The 25,016-nt window shown below is 36.5% G+C and overlaps 1 protein-coding gene across 1 annotated transcript in view; it reads right to left on the bottom strand.

Moving 5' to 3' along the window:
- DACH1 (dachshund family transcription factor 1) overlaps positions 1-25,016 on the bottom strand; it is a 440,456-nt gene that overhangs the window by 192,114 nt on the left and 223,326 nt on the right. The window contains 1 exon segment of the mRNA XM_030311912.1: positions 8,342-8,503. Coding sequence (XP_030167772.1) covers positions 8,342-8,503 — 162 coding nt within the window.

The following is a 25,016-nucleotide window of genomic DNA, read 5'->3' on the forward strand; positions in this document are numbered from 1 at the left end:
TTTGTACAATTTGGGAATATTTGGACACTTTAGAGAAGAAACACAGTCACACAAATGTGAAACACTAGGTCTGGCGACAGGGGCCCTGGGTTTACACTTATAAACTTGATGTTGGACATGAACACCCTAGTGACACCTCAAAGAATAAATCTTCTATCAGATCATCCTGAGATATTAGAAAATTTATATCACTAAACATTATAATTTACAGATCACAAAGTTGAAGATTTATTTTCATCATATATCATATGAAGTTAAAATATAAAACAGATGAAATAATCATATTAATGAATAAAATGAGTTATCTGATATTAAAAGGATTAAGTAAGGCCTGAGGTTATTTTATTTTATTTATTTTTTTTATATATATATGAAATTTATTGACAAATTGGTTTCCATACAACACCCAGTGCTCATCCCAAAAGGTGCCCTCCTCAATACCCATCACCCACCCTCCCCTCCCTCCCACCCCCATCAACCTGGCCTGAGGTTATTTTAAACTGAAATGCTTTCTCCCACTATCTTTTATTTTTTAAAGTTTACTTAAACACCATGGCATGTTGGTGTGGACTGACGACGATCATTTTAGGGCTCTCCTCAATGAAATTCGCATTTCCAAGGCTGTAATAAATGCTCTCAATCTCCTGGAATGTGGTAGTGTCTACCATACAACATATCCAAGTAGATAGAAATCCCATTTCCTTATGTCTTATGATTACAAGAGTAGAGCACCAACTAAAATAATTCAATTTACATTTCTTAATATGAAATGCTTGAATTATCAGGCTTACTTCATTATCCTGTCATTAGTAGGAATAAGCAATATTAAAACTAAAGCAAAAACATTAGGCTAATATTTTCTAATTATGTTCTTCAACTGTCCATATAAATTAAAAAACTTCAGGAAAATGAAGCAAACACTGAACAAAAAGTGGAAACATTCTCTGCACTCCACTTATCTATGCCGTGAAATATATTTAATAATTTACACAAGAAGCTAGTTCTTGTTACTGATCAAACTCTAATGAGTTTATTAATATATAAGCATGGATTCAGAAATAGATGCTCAAAAATTTTTTAATGAGAAAAGTGTTCTTTTCAAAACAGAAATGTATTTTTTTCCACAGTCACCTGTTATGATCACTGGTGTTTCTATTCTTTCGTATAACCAAATAAAGATCAAAAATGTCATGACAGAAAATGGAAAATGATGCCATCCACTTTCTAGAGAAAATCACAAAAAAGGGCCTAATAAAATGACTAGTTTATAACACACTCACATGTCATTTTAAAATAATCTAATTTAAAGCCATCTTATATTTTTTGTGAAACTATTCATAATTCTTCCACAAGAACATTACAACATAAATTCTTGTCCAGTTACTTCCAACTCTAATGAAATGGATATATATATATCTATATATATAACTATATATAGATATATATATATGTATCCACATACACACACAGTATAAGGGTATAAAATTCTATATCATCTTTTTTTCTTACATTCAAAATAAATATGTTCTACCCTTATGCATTATATGTAATGGTTACACTTATATGCGAAAGTATGTATTAAAATATACTCAATGGTGCCTTGTTTTGGACATTTATGTTATTTTAGGTTTAGATTTTATTTTAGAAATCACCATAAAGTATAGTTTTTGCCTTTTATCTTCTATGGTGTTTTGAAAAATCAAAGAATGTTAGAGCTAAGAAGGTAACTGAGCGTCGAGCTGCTTATTTATTAATAAGAAAACTGAGAAATTAAGAGACTTATCTAAGTAGCTATGTTATTTATTAGCTGTGTTATTACTAGAAGCAAAGTCTTCTGACATATTTTGCTTCCTGCTCTCCCACCTCAGTTTGTGAATGCATCTAAAAGGACTTATCTTGGTCATGCTAGAAGATGTTTAAATTTTAGACAGTGATTTTTGATAATTTTGTTTCAAGTTAGCTGTTTATTCTTTATATGTTCACATTAGATAACCATACTTAAAACATATAATGATGAAAATGCCAGAAATATTAAATACCCACAAATGCATTAAAATTTATGAAAGAGTAGCTTACCACTTCTTAGTTTTTTTAATGTTGGGGTAACCAATTTTGGTGAAATGTCAGGATATGAAGACATCTTTTGCATAGGGAATGATGTGAACCATATGGCTTATTCACAATCGATTGAATTACAAACCATGGCAGTTCCTACACTTTTAAGAGATGCTTATGTGGTCCTTCCATTAAAATTCCACTAATGTGACATTTGTGAAAAGGTTTATGTTTGGATATACTTCCCTCACCATATGTGAAGTCACAGGGCAAAAGCATTGATTTAAAGTGTTTATATATAAATTGACAGCTATCAGTTCTAAAATATTTCTCATTTCACATGTCAGAATCTTTTTGGCCTTTTAGGGTAGTCCTGTGTGTGTGTTTCCATGTTTACAAGATCCTGGCTGTTAATATTGTTAAATTTACTCATCAGACAGGAAGAAGGATCTTACAAATCATTGTTAGGCAGAGAAACATTAAGAAAGTTTGAAAAAAAAAACTTTCCACATTAAATCTGTTAAACAATGGCAAATTTCTTATGAATCAGTGATACTGTAATTGAACTGGAGACATTTTTAGAGCAAGCTTGCTCTGGCTTTTTCACCCTCCGATTTGGAATCTGCTCACAGTACTGCCAGCTTAACCAAAAAGGATTAACTCTCATATCCAACTGAGAACACAGATAATTCTCAGTAATTGGTAAAAAATGAAGATGAATGGGGCTGAGAGATAAGGAGCAATTAGCTCATCAGCAGTTACAGCTGTGCACTCAATCCGGCTCCATCTCTTGAGCCTCGGCCCCTTTTAAAGAACCTAAGCAGAATAAGCATAGGACACCCCTCCCCCAAAAATTGCTGTACCTGCCCATCATTTCTCTAGTCTTCCATTTTATTTCCTTACTATACAAAGACACCTGTCATAGCATGCTATGTAAATTACTACCTCTCTCAGGACCTATGTCTAAAGCCAATCTTCTTTTTAAACTTTTTTTTTTATAACAGAAACCAAATGACTACTGTAGACACTCTTAAATTCCCTGTCAATCGTTTCATTATAGCAGCATCATCTGTTTGAAAATATAAGCAATTCCCTCATCTAATTATAGGAAGGATTTGAGGTTCATTAACATTGCCAAGGCAGAGGATCCAATGTGCAACTGCAGAGCTCTGCTTGGTGGCCTGTGTTCTCAGTTTCCTTTTATTTGCTTTCTCAAGGTCTCTAAGACTTTTTCCTGAGATCATAAAATTAATTTTTTCCTTCCAAATACACACGTGAGTTAGAAGAAAGGAAATGACTACAGTATAAACTATTCTACTTCTGTAGGAATGGTTTAAAAAAAAAAAGATAAGAGGATGGTCAGCTGGGTAAGATAATTTTATCTCCTATCTGCCTGGCTTTTTTTTTTCCCCACTCATTTTTTGTTGTTGTTGCTGTTGTTATTGTTGCTGGTTGATGGACAGAAATAACAAATAAGGAATATCATGGAAGAACACAGCTGTTCATCCCAAACTCAAGTTCTTGTGTTTACTTGAACCTCCTACATCGTTGTTAACTATTGCAAGTTTAAGAAAACGAAAACGAATCGTACATTTTGGGCATGTGAAATGCGTTCAGTTTGTGGATCACTGCATCAGTGTCCCCTTGCTTGTGTTCCACAGTGTTCAGAAAGAGACATTCTGAAGTCTTAAGATGACTTCACTTCCTTAAAGAAATAACAGCAGTTAGGGGGTTCTGCCTATAGTTTAAACAATGAGATTTTCTTGGGACATCTGTTTTGAGATCACATTTTGAATAGATATGAACTCATTTCCTACTAAGCAAGCAATCTACTATTGTTGATAGCTGTTTACCAGTTCTATGAGTCAGATATTAGCTAGTGGCAAAGGTCCCTCTTAAATCCTCCGAGTATTCTTTAAACTGTGTACATAGTGTTTTCCTTAAATAAAATGTTAAGAGAAGGTAAAAATGCAGTCTTTTCCTGCCTCTTGGTAAATTATAGTCCACAAAGTCTTGCACTTGGGAATAATATTTAATGTATTTATCTTTAAAGAGTCATTTCCTTTGTTGTCATTAGTTAAGGGAATAAGATACTAGGTTTAGCAAGTATTTAAATAACATAGAAACTACTGAGATGCTCACTATGTCAATATTTATATAGCATTTAAAAACTAGAAGTAAAAATAAGTTTCCTTTATTTAGATTAAATCGATTGTGATTAATTTAGTATCCTCAAAAATGTGCATGATGCTCAAAAAAAGATAAGCAGATAAAAACACAGCTATAGATACTATGGAATTGACCTTGGGTTCACCGGTTTTAAATTCTACCTTTCCAATATCCCAGTCCCAATTTCCAAACGGCATTTTTTTAAGCTGGTTATGTAGATCAGTCCTTAAAGCAAAAAAATAGCAATTTATCTGGCCTGTATGTTGTGGATAGTGTTGCCACTAAAAAGAATCCAGGACATTTTTCCTTCTTATCTGCGATGTAGCTCATATCAGCCAACCTGTCACAAGATAGTACTTGATATAAACAAGAGATTGCAAAGACATCTCAGTAATCAATATCAGGATGGCTACAGTATGGAAACCCCAACCAGTGCATATCATTTGTCTCAGCATCTATTTCTATGGCCAAATGAAGCATTAATTCAAATCATAAATCTATGGTGATTTAAATCTGGGAATGAGCACCTGCCTGCTTTAATGATTTATTTTGTACATTTCAGTAAGCAGGAGATTTGTCCATATGAACTGACAGGTCACCTTCAGATGCCAGGAGCAGACTGTTTATCACCATGCAGACTAGCATCTCATCTTAGCAAGTAAATATTAAACTAAAAGAATCCAATTGATTGTGGATGAGGGAGAATGGAGACACGGCCATATATTTTACTCAGCGTGCTGATGCCTCCCTCGGATCTATCCTGAAGTCCTCACTTCTTCCTAAAGTGATCATTCTGTTGGAGAGATGTGAGCTCAAGGTTACCATGTAAAGTTGGGACATAAAATAATTATGTATCAGTGTCACAGATTTCTTTAAACACCTTTTTTTGGCTAATTTTTACAATTCATAATAAGAACCAAAAGGAGTCATGTGTAATAAAAAATCTCTCTTCACCTCACTAAATGGAATCAAACCAGGCAAAACCAAAATCCGTTCTCTGGGGCAATAAGGATTTCCTTACAGCCTGGGTGGCGGTGGAGAGGGGAATAATGTTCCTACATAGGAAAGCCTAAAACTTTTAACAGAACTCGCGAGCCAGAGGAGTATGAGAGAAAAAAGAAACCTGAATTGATTTCAAAAACGTCACTGTATTTGGGCATGGCTGAGCAGCAACGATACATCATGTAAGTAGCACCTCTCTGAGGGGTTTCACTCCTTCAAAGAGACAATTGATAGATTCATGAGAGTAGTAAGTTTGTATTCTGAAATATAGGCCTTTGAGATTCTTGGGATCCCTCCTGGAATTCATCTGCTTCAGTACCACTTCCTAAGCACCTCATGCCCGCCGAAGCTCCCGGATGTAGTACATCCTGTTATGACTGCCTACTTATGTAGCCATCCCTCCCATAAACTGTATGCCCCCTGAGCGCCGGGACTGTATTATCATCATCTGATGTTACTAGAATGAGTGACAATCAAATGCACAACAAAATCCAAATGAGTGACAATCAAACGCACACAACAGCTCCCCCCAAAATTTACCCATAGGCCTGCAGCTTAATAGACACCTAACAGAGAGTAGAAAAACAGGGAAGGAAGCGAGAAAGGAAGTGAGAAACACTTGACAAATAGGATCTCCTTTAGTTCTCATGATGTAGATATTATTATGCCATTTTCCAGATATGGAATGTTAGGCTCAGAAAGTTTACAGAACTTCCCAAAGCCACAGAAGAGGTAATTGCTGAACACTTACCAGGAGACAGGGACTGCTGGCAGAATCTTAGAAGACTGGGGGCCAGATAAAGTAACTGCTCTGTTCAGCCACTATTTTGGTCTGTGCAGGCTCAACCCCATGGTGCCCTGGACTTTCCCTCCCCTTCCTCCCCTAGCCCTCCACCAAACTCTCCTGTCTTGATGTCTAGAAAAAGGAGGGGGATGGGCTCTGGAAGTATAATAAATCATAAATTCTTAGAGGGCAGTGGTATTTGAGAAAAGAATAAAAAATGACAATGACAACATTTTACTCCCAAATCAGCTACAGATATCTAACAGAAATGATCTACATGCCTCAAGACTAGCAGTAACACCAATGTTAACACACTCAAAATATTAAGACTCTGTAGGAAAATTCAAACTTCTGCTCTTGACTCAAACTGGTGTTGGATGGGGCGGGGGTCAAAACTAAAAAACAATCTAAACTACCAACTAAATACCCTGACAGAAGAAAAGTGATAATTTCTTCCAACTACACAAAAAGGAAAATTCAAATTGTTTCTTTTTTAAGTCATTATGGTAGCCCATAAACCACAATTTGGTCACTAGGCAAATGTTAGTCTATAATGTCAAGAATTAAATATATGTCAATGCCTAATTATGAGCCATGTTCTCCTTATCTTATGCCTATTGGTTTTTCCAAAGTCAACTTCTCTGCTGCTCAGGAAACTCAAACAGAGATATCATGCTTTAATATCTTTTGTTTTCAACGTTATTAAATTGCCTAATTTAAATATTCCTCCTCCCAACACCAACTATTAAGAACAGCCTGCATTAAAGGCTCACTCTTCTAAATTTTTAAAAACATTCCAGATTGTTTTGCAATGGTAACTAAAATTTATAGTGGCCAATTACTTGTTTTTAAAAGTGTCTAATTTTGTTCTACTTTATAGGCCAAAGCAAGAGGTTGCTTATTTAAAAAAAAATGTACTTAAGAGTTCCAAAAAGAGAATTATAATTCATTCACTTTACTTCAAAACTGTTTTTAGTGTTTAAAAGTCTGAATTTATGTGTGTGAACCACGACCTTAACAACCCCGCTGCCCTCCATCCTGTCCCTAGGAGCGCTGCAAATGCAAGCCCTCATGTTTTTCTTCATCCCTTCCAGCTGTAAAGCCATGGCTTTGGCTCTCTTTCACATCTTTTCAACCTTCTAAGAATTGCCACCACTTTCTTTATAACCTATTCTCAAATCAAACGCATTATTGCCACGCCTTTGCTACTTCTCTTGTGTGGTGCTATGGAAAAATTCTATTTTTTTTTTCCTTTTTTACATTAGAAGCCACACTTTGGCATCACTGAAGCAACGGTAGTTTGTGTTTTGTGTATATATTTAGAAATTACTCCCTACTCGAACATTCACATCTAGTGTATGCTTCCATGGAACTGTTGTATGAATGATTATTACTGAAATCCCTTACATGCCCTTAACTATCTGACATTAGACAGAAAGTAGAGAGCTGCTGATTATCTAAAGAAATAATCTATTAGCATACTGCATGGAAAAGAAAATTTAATTGAACTGCCATAAATTATTGCATCCTTCATGAAAATATGTTGGATATAGTATCTTACACATCTCTTGTAGTCTCCACATTTCTCTTGTTAAATTATAATTTGAGCAGGATTTCTACATTTTAAAGAGAAACAATACAGTGCAGTGGCGGAATACAATGCTTTATCTCACCAACACATAGATGCTAAAGATATCATCAATAAAAAAGTTAACTCACATTTGAAGTTGTGTTTGAAAAAACAAACTACTCAAACGAATTCTGCGAAGAGAAAGGTGTTGGTTTTGGTTTAAATGGTGATTATTAATTTTTCCTCTCTTTCTCCACATCTCATGAAAGAAAAAAAAATCAAGAGAATTCAAAGTTGTACATGTACGACGAGAAAGATTGGTTATAGTTGTTTATAGAAAGAATGAATTGTCAACATTATTCTTATTCTTGGCAGCACATGAAAGGGTTAAGTTTATATGTTCCACTGCTGATGCAAACGTATTTGATAACACATCCATTAGGAATCAAAAAGATAAAGTATGGGTTTGTTTGTAAATATTCTTGTCACCATACCCGTAATCAATCTTTTAAAATTCTGATTATTAACACTTAATTGTGGTACAAAAGATGTGAACTGTTAGAAGTTGCCTACATGAAGTTGATGGTATAGCAAAAAATTATGTCGTTAATTATTTAGTCAGAGTGCATGGTGTTAGAGGGACAAAATCGTATCTCCAAAATATACACTGTGTTTGAAGCTAAAAATGAATAGTTTTGTTCTGGAAAAGAAAGTAATTTGGTAGCGACATGATCACAAGTTTCCGTGAACATAAAACTTACCAACACTTGAATTCATGTCGCCATTTTCAGAATCTGCTCCATGTTGGTTATTACTGGCATGATAGTTGCTCATGGCTTCCAATTTGATTTTTTTCACCTTCATTGCTTCGGCGATGGCTGCGTTGGTAGCAGCGGCCGCTGCTGCAGCTGCTGCTGTCAGACCTTAACAGAATAAATTAAAAACAAGGTAATTCACATTCTGATCTTTTCATGTAGTAGTCCATGTACTTTGTAGAGCACACATACAAACATATTAGAGGATCTGATTCCTTCATGCCACACTCTGATAACATATATTCATTCCCGACTAGCCAATGAAACAACATTGATATAATGGGGAGGATGCACTGTAAACTCTCAAACCAAATATTAGCAGAGACATAATTCATACATAGAAGGAGAGGAGTAGAAATGCATCCAGAATTCTCTCTCTCAAACAGATCAATTAGAATATGCTATTCTCTGCTTAAAATCCTCTACAGCTGCCTGGAGGCGGGAGTCTGAACTGCTCAGCTCAATTCATAAAACCTTTCACTAAAAAATGTAAACCTACCTAATCGCTCCATTTCCGCATCCTCAGGCCCCCCTCCAGCTACCTGAACATTCCACCAATACGCGTACATACCCTGCTTCTTCTGTGCTTTCACACATACCACTCCCTTTGTCTGGAACGGCCTTGCTCCACAGCTCACTTCCCTGACCTCTCATCCCCCAGCCTTCTAGCCCCAGGGTTAACACTTTTAACCACTGTGCCATGTTTGTCCAGAACAGTTCACCTCTGTTCATCCAGAGAACAGGAGGTACATCGGAATGGACGTGAGACTAGAAATAGAATTTGAGGCCAGATTATGGAAGAGCAGAAAGCTAAGGCCATGCTTTATGTACAGGCTATAGATAGCCAGAGAGGTTTTGGAGGAAGGGAGTGGTTTGCTTTCCTTAAACGTGTGAACTTTTACCAACTGAGTTCACTTTATCCTGGCATCCCTCTCCTGTAAAATGGCAGACACTGCAATACCTGAATAATCTCCCCTAATTGTGAAACTTTAGCAGTCTAGGAGAGGATACAGATATCCCTGCTCCCCATACTTTTTGCTATGGCTGCTTCAGAGTTTCTGACTACGGTGCTTCAACTCGGTTTGAATTTATCTGTGTGATTTATTTCCACTCCCAGCTGGTGGATTAGAGACTGAACACCTCTCTCCTCTTTTCCTCCCCACTAATCATCGCTTCTAGTTTCTACAGCAAATGTTACAGCCTCGGAAATTATAAGAAAGTCTTTTTTCCCCCTAGAAATCTCTGCTTTTTTTTTTTTTTATAGATGTTAGGAGACCTCACCTTTCCTTCAGATCAGACCAAAGAGGCCTTTTAGCCCAATGCAACAAGACCTTCAGAATGGATCTTTGAGTGAAAAACTGATAACCACCCTCTAAAAAGGCACTGATGTAAACTCAAAGAATTCATCTGGGTCTACACTGTACATTTGTTGCCTTTTAAGTCCCAACTTGAACGGATTCTCTCATCTTCCTATGATTGAATTTACTCCCCAGTTACTCATTTCCTTCAAAGGTGTTTCAGAACATTTTCTTTCCTGTTAAAATTCTCATGTTTCCCAGCAACTCTCTCTTCCTCGATTTTGCCTTGTCACAAATGTGACTATCCTACATGTCCCTTCCCTTCATTACCCCGTGTGGCCTCATCTCTACCGTATAACACTTCCAGGGTCTTTATCTTTGCTTTATGCAGCAGGTATATCTTGTATTCAAATAAGGAAGATAAAACTACAACTTGAGATCTGACTGTTATTATTATATAGATCTGAATCAAATTCTACTGAATTTGAAACATAACTATGCATGATATAGCCTTAGACCAGCCATAAAGCCTTTTTGAATATTGTTTCTTCACCTGTAAATTCATTCTATTCACAAAGGGATAATATGAGGATTAAATGAGATAGACTATGTGAAGAAGGCCACATCATGCTATTAAACACTAGGTATTCTAGTTCCTCAAAAAGCCCAGTCCTAGCCATGATTACTGCAGGATATGGTGGACTGGCCATAGCCCCCTTAGCTAGAAGAATCTTCCTTCTCTCTTTAACCCTTGACTTTTAAAAATATTTTTTTATAATTTTATTTACCTGATCTTATGAATGGTACTCTTCTACTTGTCCACTTGGCAGTTTATCCCCACGGTTTTACATTTCTAATACAAATTTCAAAAGGTATATGGTGGTTCCCCCTCTATCCATGGGAGACATGTTCCAAGACCCCCCCATTGGATGCCTGAAACTACAGACAGTACTGAATCTTAGGTATACTATGCTTTTTTTCTATACATACATACATATGACAAACTTTAATTTATAAATTAGGCAGAAAGAGATTCACAACAATAAAATAGAACAATTACAACAATATGCTGTAATAAAAGTTATGTGACTGCAGTCTCTCTCCCTCAAAATATCTCATTGTACTGCACTCACACTTCTTATGATGATGTGAGATGATAAATTGCCTACATGATGAGATGAAGTAAGGTGAATGACACAAGCCCTGTCACCTGGCATTAGGCTCCTATTGACCTTCTGATGATTTTTCAGAAAGAGGATCATCTGCTTCCAGGCCATGGTTGACCAAACTGGGGAAAGGAAACTGCAGATAAGGGGGACTCCTAGAAGTGTGTGACCCATACATGATAAAACTGAACTATCTAATAATTTTTTATAAGTATTGCACTATTTTTATTTTTATTTTTATTTGAGAGGGAGGGAGAGCCACAGAGGGAGAGAGGGGGAGACAGAGAGAGAATCTCAGGCAGACTCCATGCTCAGCATGGAGCCCAACGTGGGGCTCGATTCCATGACACCAAGATCATGAATGGACCCAAAATCAAGAGTGGGACGTCCAACCAAATGAACCACCCAGGCTATAATACTTTTAAATACTGAATTGTTAGTCTAGTTTAATGAAAGCAGGAAAAAAAAACTATGACATTTTCAGCAGTTGCTGATTTTAGTTCCACTAACTCACCTGGCTCACAATTCTAACACTTTAATAGCTTTCAAATTCAAGCAATTTTCTCCATTTTCCCGGCTCCCTCTAGTGCCAGCTGCTGCCTTTTCTTCAGTGGAGTCCTGCAATAGCCTCTCAACAGCTACCCCTTTCCCCGTTTCCAACCTCTTACTACTCATACAGCAGTCAACATAATCTCGTAGAAAGGAAAATCCAATCATGACATTCAATGCCTACTCTTAGAAGCAAGTGGGGCACTTCACATGGCTGTCAGTGCCCTTCATGCTCAGTCCCCTGCCTGTCCATGTAGCACTGTGTGTTCGCTCAGGTCCCACTTCCTCTTTGTGCTATAGACACTTCAGCCTTCTCCCATTTCCTCAAATGGACTACATTCCTTCTTCCAAACCAGACTGTGTCCAGGTTGTTCCCACTTCTAGAAAAGCTCCCTAATCCCTGTCCCTGCCCCTACCCCAGACCAGCCCCTGTGTCCCTTATCTGATGGCGTAAACATTATGCTCTAGGAGAAGTGAGCTCAGGTTCCTAACTCTTCAATCTACCTGAGAAATAGCTATCAACATTTCAAGAATCAGCTCAAAATATACTTCTTTCAAAATTAAAAAAAAATATGTATTTCTTTATTTATTTTTGAGAGAGAAAGAGCATGAGTAGGGGAGGGGCAGGAAGAGAAGGGGACAGAGAATCTGAAGTGGGCTCTGTGCTGACAGCAGAGAGCCCAATGTGGGGCTCAAACTCAGAAACTGAGATCATGACCTGAGCCTGAGAAAGGCGTTTAACCAACGTGAGCCATCCAGGCACTCCAAAACGTACTTCTTTTAAAGAGCTGACCTTCCCTACTCCTCAAGAGTAGAGCTAGCCATCCACTGGTTTGTGTATGTGACTCTACCATCCTTTGTGCATCAGAATCACTCATGGAGCTTTTAAGCCATGCAAATAGCTGAACCCTACCCTATGAGGGTTCTGGCTGGGACTGCTGCATCTGTATATTTTGGGGTTGAGTTTACTGTTTCTCAGGACATTACAATGTGCAATCTGAGCAGAGAAACTCTTGACTTCTTTAATGCTCTTTTTTAGGAGGGGGGAGGTTACGTTTAAAGCTAGCTCCTCTAACTAGGTTATAACACCAAAAGGACAGAAATACTTCCTTAATATATGTATCTCAAACATCTACCACAATGTCTGCCACAAATTCTCACAGAATGAAAAAACACTTCTGAGACTAGACTACTTGGAAAGCCACAGGAGAAATATGGTCACTATTTTGACAATATCTATGTAAGTAATTTAAAGCATTATGTTTATGTTACAATCAATGTGAATATATTAGGAGCAGCAAATTTCATTAATTTAATATAAAGCATGACTCTCCCAAGCTAAGGATCACAAAAGGCTCATCCGCCCTCCGTATTTATTGCACTTCCTGTTGGCCTTGCAATGGCCCTTTCAAATCTCTGATGTAATTCTCAAATCCCGCCCCCCCCAACTTGCTCTTAGAAAGAAGTCCCATTGTATATTTTGCTCCAAAATGAAGTTGTCTTTGAAAAAAAAAATTGTTTTAAATTCACAAAATTAAGTCTAGCTTTTGGTCTATACTTTATAGAGAATTCAAACTGTGAAAACATTTTCATGTAACCAAGAATTGCCTACTTGTGTAAATACTGGGAACCCATAACATTTACCTCCCTGCCTCACCCTTTTCTTCTTCTTTTTTAATGTTTATTTTGAGAGAGAGAGACAGACAGACAGACAGCGAGCAGGGGAGGGACAGAGAGAGAGGGAGACACAGAATCCGAAGCAGGCTCCAGGCTCTGAGAGCCGGATGCACAGAGCCTGATCAGGGGCCTGAACTCACGAGCTGTGAGATCATGACCTGGGACCCTTAACCAACAGAGCCACCCAGGCACCCCTCACTCACCCTTTCCTAAGTGAGAATTTTTGTTATGTCCTCCTTCAGTAGCCCACCTTGAAGTACATTATATTGCAAATTTACCACTGCTTTTAATTCTTCCCAAGCAAGATGAACCATTTTTATCTCAGACTTAGGTAATTCAGTATTTCTTAAAGTGAGAGTCAACATCAAATCCAGCCATCATGCATGGTAGTTAGAGGTTATCTTCTCCAAGGACAGTCACAGACTGTCTGGGATGGGCTGAGGAATCTGTGTTTTTACCTTTCAACAAACAGGTTGATTCTGAGGGCTTACTGCCCTTAGATTATTTGAGGACAGTAATTTACACTAAAGTGTGTCTGCATCTCATAATCAAAGTTTCTTAACTGAGTAGATCATTACAGTTGTTTTCAAAAGTGAGTGTGCTTCAGAATCAACAAGGGAACTTGTTAAAACACAAAATCAGGCTGGACGAAGGAATCATAGTTTGAGATGTACGGCTTTAGTGGGATGCAGACTTTAATAAAAATGAATCTTCGTGTGCCTTTGGCCTACCACAGCGGAAGTGAAAAGGTAAGCCACATAATGTAGCACGTCGGTATGTTATTGATGCAGCAGTCATGTACATTACTAACTCCAGCAACCACTTACATGCATGAATCTATTTGGCATGTACAATAACTGTTACTGAAAAGCTTGGGTAATCACTTTGGATTCTTGAATTGGTAAGAATTCTTTCTCTCATTGGGGGAAACATAACAAATATATAGAGATAGATATAAGACAGAGAGAGAGAGAGAGAAAGAGAGAGACAGATAGAGTATGTGTGTGTATCATCATATGAGGAAGGAACAAATGAATGATCTCTTACACTAAGGAATGATTAACCCACCTATCTTACCTCACCAAACTCACTTTTTTATGCTCTCAGAGCACAGTGAAAGTATCTCATACACCAAAACAGAAACATGTACTGAACTGACAAGACAAATATGAAATAATTTCATTTTATTTGAAAAGATTCTAAATCCAGGGGCACCTGGATGACTCAGTGGGTTAAGCACCCGACCTCAGCTCAGGTCATGATCTCACTGTCTGTGAGTTCAAGCTCCATGTTGGGCTCTCTGCCGTCAGCACGGAGCCTGCTTGGGATCCTCTGTCCCCTTCTCTTTCTGCCCTTTGCTCTCTCTCTCTCTCACAAGTAAATAAATATTTTTTAAGAATATTAAAAAAACAATCTAAATCCAATGTAATTAACAATGGAGACACTTAAATGTATTCTTAAAACTCATTTGGCACTAATAAGATAATGGACTAAGAAATATTTTCTTAAAAAAAGACACTTTCCTTCACAGGAAGGATAGTAAGTCATAGTTTGTACACTGCCAGACCTCCAGTTGGCCCTCACGAAAGGGATTGTATATCAAAACTAGGTTAAAGACCATAAGCCTTATATCATGCAAAAAGATTTAGGTTTCTTTTTCTTTCCTATTAAATCTCCCTATCTCTACATTTACAATTTAAAAGAATAAATAGGCTTTTACACAGAATTTTAAAACACGACTTTTCATATTGTTGTCCGAATTATGATACAAACTCATTTCTGTGGGCTTCATTCTGATCTGCTCCTTCAGAGAAAATTCTGTATTACTTTTCTAACCGCATAGTGTTAAAAGTTTGGTTTTTTTAATCTTGGCTTACAGATTTCTTTTACTTTCACTTTTTGATGCTCTGCTAAAATCTTTAGTTACTGTCATGGAAATTACTAGTTACCTAAACTATCTATCATGTAGAGGGTAAATACGTGATGGTTAAAAAGCAGCACTCCAAAAGCCATACAAACTTTGGACAACATGCATCAAATTTATCTGGGATACTGCTGCAAGTTATAGAATTCCTAAGACTTCAAAATTCTCATCTTTAAAACAGAGATATCAATTCTGACTTGATAGGGATGTTGTGGAGAATAAAGGCAAGATAATATATGCAACAGCATGGGCACATACTAAGCCCTCCACAAATGGTAGTAAATATTATCAAGTAACCCAGAATATCCATCATGTCCTTATGTCTAGTTTTACCCTTGTTCAGTTACTTCCAAAAATGCAACTACGACAGAAGCAACCTAACAGTGTGGAGTGAGAATTTAGCCACTTGACAAATGGAAATCTAAAACCCATGCCTCTATCTAAACATTTCATTTAGTAGTCTACATTGATCACATTTATCTTAAAATCACTAAATCTCCCCTCTGTGCTCTATTGATACAAAGCCTTCCCTACTTCAAATTCAATATCCTAAAACCAATCCATGGGTTTATCATTTGGAAGAGAGGCAGGCATTGTCACCACTTAAGAGTCTTATTTTACTTTGCAAAGATAGCATTTTTCTTCTGCTTTCAACTTTTATCAAAACAGCCTTTAAATCTTTCAAATGCCATATACAATCCTGACCAGCCTTTCTAAAATAAGGAAAAATATCCCCATTCTATTTCTTTCAAATAAGTTAGTACTCCTAGTGATAAAGAGTAGATTACAACTACAGATTATAAATATCAATAAAAGAGACATATTGCTGTCAAATTCTTTCTCTGATCTGTTTGTTTGCTCATTAACTTGAAAGGTCCAATCTTTGATCTTTGGTTTCAAAGACATCGGATGACTTCCAAATGTTTGATATGTTGTCTACTTTTACATCACATTCCATATAAAATGTATTTCCCAAAAGCTAATGGTTAAATAAAATGAGTTCTATGTAAGAGATAGTAAGCAGTCAAAGCTTCTATATGATAGACTTTTTATTAGTCTATGTCACTTCACCCAAATTTAGAAGAAACCATTTTAAAGATGCAGTAGATTATAGCCAATGGTAGTTATTATTAATATTCTGGAATTGATAAGTTATTTATGTCTGGCATTCTTCCTACTGATTATTCAGGGAGACAGGCGGCTTATAAATATCTCATCACTCCACCGTCACAGAAATTTCATCGACAGTGCTCATGCACAGCTATTAGCAATATGAATCTAACCATTACAAGAAGGAGGAAAATCGAACATGTGGCATTAATACGCAGTCCTGGTTCCTAACCATCTGATAGGCAGATGGTGTGAAGCGGATTCTCCAGCTGAAATGAAGGGGCACATCATTTAAAACCTTGTTTGCATTCTAACTGATATCAGTGCCATATTGATATACATGATACATCATGGCAGTATTTGAACAATCTAGTTTGTTTCAGTCATAAATGTTTACTGCCTTGTTTTTTTTTTTAATCTTATAAGCATGTTCAGAAGAGTGTATTTTTAATTTATGAAACCTATTGTTTACTTCTGTTGAACTAGAAGATTAGTGGAAAGCAGGAATATTAAATTACTTCAACCACAGCAATATAACCAAGACAGACGAATAAAGTAGGTTTCTATTTTCAATAAAGGATGTTAGTAAAAGAGTTTTAAAATTAGCCCAGGCATTTTGCACATTAAATGCATTTATTCATTTAAACCTCCTGGCTGCCCTCCCCCCCAAGTGGCATACAGAGAAACTTAATGCTTTACATAGCCATTCATTTAAAACTCTCACTGTGTGCAATTAATCTTGTCCAACAATTCAATTCAGAAAGTAAAACATCAAAAAGCATAGTTCAATTCAACAGTCATTACTGTGAAGTAATCTTTCTGCTCCTGACAGTTCCTATAGACTCTTTGCAAAACTCGGTGGAAGGTGCATTGTAAGCTCCATGTAAGTTTGAATTACAACTCAGTTGAAATCACTCCAAGTCTTAGAAGAACTTTTGGCTCAATATAACAACTTAAAAATACCAGTACCCTTTTTTCACCCTGTTTTCTTCCAATCCTTGTTTAAATACCAGCTGTCTAAAAAACTGACACTAATTTTCAGTTATTTATTTTTTCGATACTTTCTAAATAAAGGGGAATTGTGATTGAAATATACCTGTCCTCACCCTTGAATGATTAATAACAGACATGATAAGCAACTGGAATAAGCAACTTAATTGTGAATCAGAATAGACTGAAGATTTTGAATGTGAATGTGTCTCCTAATGTCCATTATACTGACTTTTTTTGCCCTTTAAAACACATTTATATTCTGCAGAGAAAAGGGAAATTGATCTTTAAGGCCATTAATGGAAACACTCCCTACACCAGTTTTTAGCTTTTCAATTGATTTAATTAGATTTTTAAATGTTTGGATTAACAAAACCCCCCACTAATTTGGAGATACATATGGAAAGAGTTTATTATAATATTGATAATAATAATCAATCTAATAGATATCAAATTTAGCATTCTTATTCTGAATAGCTTAAAATCGCAAGCCCTCAGAGCAAAGGAATAGTAGCAGGGAAGTCGGTGGAGGGAACACCATGGAGATGTTATGTTATTTGGCCATGTGTTAAATCACTGAAGAATTTTTTTCAATTTTTTTCAATTCTTTTCTTTTTTTTTCTTTTTTTTTTTTTTTGAGAGAGAGTTGGATGGGGCAGAGAAAGAGGGAGAGAGACAATCGCAAGCAAGCTCCGTGCCGTCAGCACAAAGCCTGAAGCAGGGCTCCATCTCATGAACCGTGAGATGACGACCTGAGCTAAAAAGCCAAGAGTCTTATGCTTAACCAACCGAGCCACTCAGGCACCCCTCCATGGAAGTTTTTGAAGCATTCAACTTCTGATCACTAACTCACAGAATCAAGCTGAAACACAGTTAATTCAAAATTTTAAATTACTACAGCTTAAAATAAGAAAATAGGTAATGTTTAAAACGTTGAACTCGGGCACAAAAAGGTCTTGAATATAAAATTCTCACTTTTACTCCATCTGTTAACATTACTGCCTTTAGAAAAATAGTTAACAGCCACTCAGGGTCTAGACTTATAAAACATGGAGACGAAAAAGACTATCTAATGCGACCCTTTTATTTTACTGATGATGAAACTTAAGGTCAGTGAGGTTAATCATTTCTATAAAGTCACACCATTAAATAATGATAGAGTGATCCCAATTCCCTTAACTCCCAGTGCAGCATTGACCACACTGACTTTGTCAATAAATGTAAAAAGAAAAGTACAGAATACTGTAAACCAAGGGATCACTGAAAGAAAATGAATCCCCTTTGCTCAAGTAGCTTATAGACGGCATAGGAAGTCAAGGGTATAGATGCTCAGATGATGTCAAAAGTAAAAGCTGAATGGAAACCAATTTGACAATAAATTTCATATATTAAAAAAAAAAAAAAAAAAGAAAGTAAAAGCTGACTTCATTTAGAAACCTGACCAAATTGTTCATTTGGAATTCAGTTTTATAGAATTTAGAATATATCTGCCACAGAAACAATGGTCTTTCCACTTTGTGCACAAAGCTTTCAACCTGGACTACAGGTAAAATACAGTATTTATATTAGCCTGAGTCCTCTATTTACAGCACAACAAAAACAAAAGAGAAGAGCAAATAATTATTTTCCTATGTCCTGAATATAGAACAAACTCTAAATAGAAACAAACAGAAATAGGTAAACTTTGACTCCAATTTTCTTTAAAGCACCCTTATTATTATTCCATCTCCAATAAACTGTTCTTTAGATGTCCTCATGTTTGTCTAAGGAGCAATTCATTTTACTACTCACGTGACTCAATCACCCCAAATTACTCAGTGCATTGACTCCAGGCAGGTGCTTCGTACTAGCCTGAGAATAACTGACAGTGTGTGACATTCTGAAAGGATGTTTTTTAAAGAGGCTACTTGTCAATATATCGGTGACAGTTCAGGCAGTACAATAAGTGAAAAGAGGAAATGGTGTCATAAATTTAATTTCCTGCAAAAGAGTCACCTCATTGGCATTTTAGCCTAAGAATAATCTCCCCAAATGTTCAACTATGTTTCTCAACACCATGTAAATCCTCTCCTAAATCCTTTGATACTTCAATAAGTCTCTTTTTTTTTCTTTTTATAGAAATCAGGTAGCATGTGGTTGTTGGTGAGAAGGGGAGAGGAGATAAGAAAAAAGTGTTGTAGAGGTGGCCATTTCTTACATGAAAGTCTTGTTTGTGGGGAGTTATCCAATAGAAGTAACTAGAAAAGATGTGACAACACACTTTTTCTGATATAGTAATATATACTTTTTTTTTCCAAGGAAAGACTCAGGAAGAAATGTAATTATACACACACACACACACACACACAATCACTTTGTAAACAGAAGTCAGGGTCTGGGTTGGGAACAACAGACAGCCATGTTCACTGAAAAGCAACAGGAACAGAGGGACTAGTTGAGGCAGTATATTCTTCACCCTTTTGTCATTAAGTTTTAATATTTACGTCAACATTTCATTGAATCGCCATAATCAGCCTAACAGTTAGCTATTTTCCTCATTTGTTTACAAGGAAAATGTGAATAGTGATAGGCCAGTTGTAGTACTTGGAAAAACAGGTTTTTGGTTGAAGTTTTAAAGTTGGATTACAGAAAAGAACAATCCTAATTGATTTAGAAGAATACATACTGCCATGTGATAGGGAAATTACAAAAGAAATATAGGTTATAGTTCATAGTCTCAAGTGATTGCCATCTCCTAGACAGTGGGCCGTTAAACAGATGAAGTCTCTACCTTGGCACCTCATTGTAATCATAGTCAACTAACTTAATTATTTTTAGCACAAAAATCACTTAAATTGTCTGATTTTGAGGCAATCTTGTAGTTTATCACTCAAGAAATAAATGCCATCTATCTTTAAAACGATTTCCCTTCTGAGGTTGCATTAGTATATGCAACCCAGCTCACCTAGGAACAGAGAAGGTGGATGTCGACGAACAACTACCAATGGTTGTTATTACTCATGTTTCCTTTTTTGCTACAAAAATCATAATGACAGAAAGAACCACTTAATTCCTAAGATGGCAAGAAATGTGAGTCTTTTGTGTATTCTCATAGAAACTCACTTTATTTCAAAACAACTGTAAATCACAGCAAATCTTCAATTTTCCTTATAGCCCTTACTTTAGGAGCAAAGTCTGCAGTTATCCTGATCCAGTGGCTTCTCTTGACCTAATTTATGTTGTACCATGAGATTCTATTAAAAGAAACTAAATCACTGCAGTAGATTTATTCACCTTAAATAATTTAAGCTAATTGAAAAAGAACCAAACTAAAACTAAAACACTTCTCTCAAGCATTCAACTCCTGCATGTCAATTAGTAATTTAAACAACCAGCTAATCACAACAGCTTTATGAGAAACACGGACCTGTGCTGTGTACACATTTCTCTACCTCCACTGAGTTGAAGACTGAAACAAATATCAGTTCTGAGCCTGAAAGTATGTGTATCTGTTCTGTAGTAATTAGGCAATTCCAATAAAATAGTTTCACAGATGGAGCAAAGATTTTTCTCAATCTTCCTAAACAATTCTTAAAAGAATACATAGAAAAATGAGAGAGACACCTGGAAAAGCACTCTTTCAGCAAGGAGTGATGGCATTCCAAACTTATAATGTGACTTAAGCAAAATGAAATTAAAAACATTATTGTTATTCACAAAGGTTACCACATAATGACCAGAAACTGGTTCCTAATTCCGAATGGGTTGACTTCAAAATTAAGAACCTGGCTTAATATTATTATTATTATTATTATTATTATTATTATAGTTTATTTTTGCGATATTGCTTCTCATTAAAAGTTATTAAATATCATTGTGATTTAAGATACGTTAATAGTGGCTCATAATGTTATCCCAAATTATAATATTCTGATTGCCCCATCATTATAGAACTCTATTTGTAAAAGCAATGGTCACTTTTCTCAGGGAATTATTTAATTTTATAATTCAGCCTTTGTAATACCTGGAATGTTTGGCATATTCACTCATAGGACAGTCGTACGAAGAGTTACCAAGCTTTTGGCATCATTTTTACCACACATCTTCCCTAAGAGAATTAGAAAATTCAAACCTAACTTTATCTTGGAAGTAAAGCCTTTTGAAATATTGCTAAAGTGCACACGGAATAAAGACAACACACTTAAGCAGACTTTCCCCCCCTTTAAACAGCATTCAAATTTTCAAAAGCAATAGATCCTCCGTCCACACGGAGTCTATTGAATTATTCATTTCATGTGCAACCTCATGCTGGACCATAAATTGTTACTTTATCTAATCAAAGGAGACTTAACTCTACAGAAGGTCAAAGGTTTAATTTTGTGAAGTATTATCTTACGCTAGGAGTTTAACCGAAAAATAGAAGAAGAAAAACAGCCAAGAAACTGGTAATAAATGAACCTTTATTGCCTCAGGCATTGGCCTAGTTAATAAACTTTCATTGAAGGTTTCTTTCAACTGTTACGGACAATGAGAGGAAAAAAATCTTAAATTACAGCCATGTGTGACTTTTAAAGCAGTCATTCTTTTTTATCTCAACCTCCCTAGCTCAGGGAAAAAAAAAAAAAAAGACAAAGAGAGATTGTCTTCGATCTTTTAACCAAAAATGTATGTTTCTAAACAGATGAAAAAGTGCAGATAAACTTTTCTAAAAGCAGAGGTCAGCTTTGAGCAATATAAAAAAAGGCATTTTTTAGGTGTTGAATCTTAGAGAACAATGTCTCTAGCCAAATGTGAAACTACAGAAGGGGGGAGGAAGACATGTTGTATTCTTCACAAATCTAACTCTTAAATTGTGTCTCCTGCTTCGCAAAACATGATGCCTTATAATCTCCCCATTATCACACCAAGTCCATTGTAGTTTGAATATCCCTTAAATGTACTGTAAATAAGTACATTATTTATGTACTCTCTGCCCCATTTTAGACCAAAAAAATCCTTTTATTTAAAAAAAAAACATGTATCAAAATAATTCATTTTATTGACTTTCATTAAAATCTTTAGGAGAAACCAGTCTATCTTTTTAGCTGATACCCCCCCAACCAAAAGCCGCCTGTCGGTAGGTCCCCCCCAACACACACACCCAAATCCCCAGGATTTTCTAGAAAAGAAAATAAACTGAGTTGTTCTGAATATGCTTTTTTTTTTCAGGAGGCACTGTGTGAGTATGAAAGTTATTGGGCCCTTAATTCCAACATCTTTATCTCCCCACCACAGCATAAATAAGGTAGACCCTTGCATCGCCAACGGAGTTCATAGGAGCTGTGAGAAAGGAAAGAAGCCACGTTCTGCATCTTCCTTCAGGTACTCTCAAACAGCAAAGTGAAGCGGGCTGGCTCTGTGCTCCTCACTGGACCCCCCTCCTGCCAGATTCCACCCACAAATCACAGTGCTCTCAGCAGGGCACCGAACCCTCTTCCCACCTGGCAGCATTTGGACAGAAGTGGGTTCTACTTCATTCCAGGGACATGTCCTCAGGATGCTATCTTGGCCACCTTTGAATCCGAACATGATAGCTGCTTATACCAGCAGCACCAGGTGAAAGGAAGACCAGGCTCCCTACTAAGAAATACACTCCTCACAGCTGGGAAGCAATGAGTTCCCCCTGGGGTCAAGGATGAAGCACGTTTATACCAGAAGCTCTGCTTCTTTTCTATATTTGCTGAGAGTGGTGAGAGAGACGTAGGAGAAAGTGGAAAATACAGAGATTAAAGACAATTTAACATGAATTCTGAAGCGGGGCGGTGGGGGGGAGGTTCAAATCAAGTTTTATGCATAGACTATCAAGGATAAAAACACAGGTGTTCTAAAAGAGTTACACTTGGATATCAGAACCTGAAGCAACCTGGGACAGTTCATTTTATTAACTAGAGGCTTTTAGAATCTATGAGTAGATTTTTAATTTTTTTTTTAACATTTATTTATTTTTGAGAGACACAGAGAGACAAAGTGGGAGCGAGGGAGGGATAGAGAGACAGGGGGACACAGAATCCTACATAGACTCCAGGCTCTGAGCTCTCAGTTGCAGAGCCCCACGTGGGGCTCAAACCCACAAACTATGAGATCATGACCTGAGCCGAAGTTGGAAGCTCAACTGACTGAACCACACCCAGGGTCATTCAAGAAACTATGAAGTGCTTACTCAAAGATTACAATAAAAATCAGTATCAAAAGAGCAATTGATAAGATATTTTGGGTCCCACCGTATTCTCTACCTGATTTACATACATGCATGCCGTTGGGGGCAGAAAAATGAAACGGGGAGGAAATATGATGAAACATCAACTACTTTCTAGAAAAGAAATGCTATACTTGAATATGTATAGTGAATGGCTAGTTACATACAACTGTGGAAAAATTATTTCGAATTAGCCAGGACGATAATGCTTTACAATTTCCGAGTTTTTTTTTTTTTTTAGTTACCATCTGTGAGAAAGACCGAGGTACACTTTGAAAGTGACCCAAATGTCAGAGAAGCAAGGAAGTGTAACAAAAACAGGTATCTCGAATCTAATTCTTTATTCCATTAATCAAAGTTTCATGGGTTTAGGAAAGTTGTACTACAGAACACAGGATAAGAAAAGAGAAAGATCAAGGGAATTCAAAGGATTTATTAAAAGTGCAGACGGTAACTTGGACTAGTGTTTTAGCTAGATAGACACAATTAATTAATTGTAACACTGTGAAACTCTAAAACGCTAAAGGAACGTGCTCACGCCTGCAATGCAGTAATGTAGCAAAATACTTATAATCTTTCAACCACCAGGAGCTTTTGTTGGTTTTTTAACCTAATCCACAGCTTGACATAGATCCTAGGGTAATGGAACACAGTTCTTTGATTGAAATAATATCTAAACATTGCTGTTCTAGCCCGGTGGCCTAATAGAAGTCTGTCTCTCTGGAACTCGAGAAATTCAAGTCCGGAAACAAACTCATACATTGAGCTCTGGCCTGTAAGTCCTTCAGAAAAAGTCTTTGAGGCTGGAGTGTGCCCTTTTCAGTTTGATAGGACCAAAAACAGGTATAAAAACTTCTACAATCCCTTTTCTTTCAAACAGTGAGAGTCAAAGCAAACAATTCTCTTCAGCCACTAAAAGGTTCCTAATAAGACAACAGTACGGTGTTGATAATCACAGAAAGTCTAATGCATGTCATGAAACAGCTAAGAACTTCAGAAAGGATCCATCATCCCAGCTTTCTCCATTTTCATGTGAAAATCTACGAGAATATCTACAAGTTTTTCAGTTATTGTTACAAAGAAAGTTGATCCATACATTTTGTCAATTTCAGCCACGTGGAAAATTTCAAAGTGTTCTAAGGCGCGCTAAACATACCTAAAAAAGAATTTATGTATACTGTATTCAGTGAAAAAACAACCTCTATATTATTTTACTTTATTTAATGTACCTCAATAAGCCATTATGATAAGAATGCCACCCTTGAACATTTTACTGAGAGAATTTCTAGGTCTTCATGTGCAGCAGTAAGTGCACTTTGATTAAACTCTGGAAGATAATTGCAATAAAAACCTCCATAGCATTGTGTATTCTGACCAATTTCAAAAAGCAAAGAAAATATACTATTAATATTTACCCATATCCAGGCATGTTGTATCAACTGCTTAGCAAAAAATAGACAAACAGAAAACAGTAAAGCACTGTTGGGTAGCACTAAATATACCTGAGGTTTTAGCCAAATTATGATTTTATGTTTGGGTGCCACGCTTATAATATTAAGTGATGAAAATGAGTTTTTACTTAGTGTCTGTCATCGGACACTATCAAGTCACTTTATAAACAGGTTAATAAAAATGATACTTGGATGACAACTGGAACAGTCTGCACACTGTCAGAAATGTGAAATCTTGACAT

This window comes from Lynx canadensis, chromosome A1, assembly GCF_007474595.2.
Source record: "Lynx canadensis isolate LIC74 chromosome A1, mLynCan4.pri.v2, whole genome shotgun sequence".
NCBI lineage: Eukaryota > Metazoa > Chordata > Mammalia > Carnivora > Felidae > Lynx > Lynx canadensis.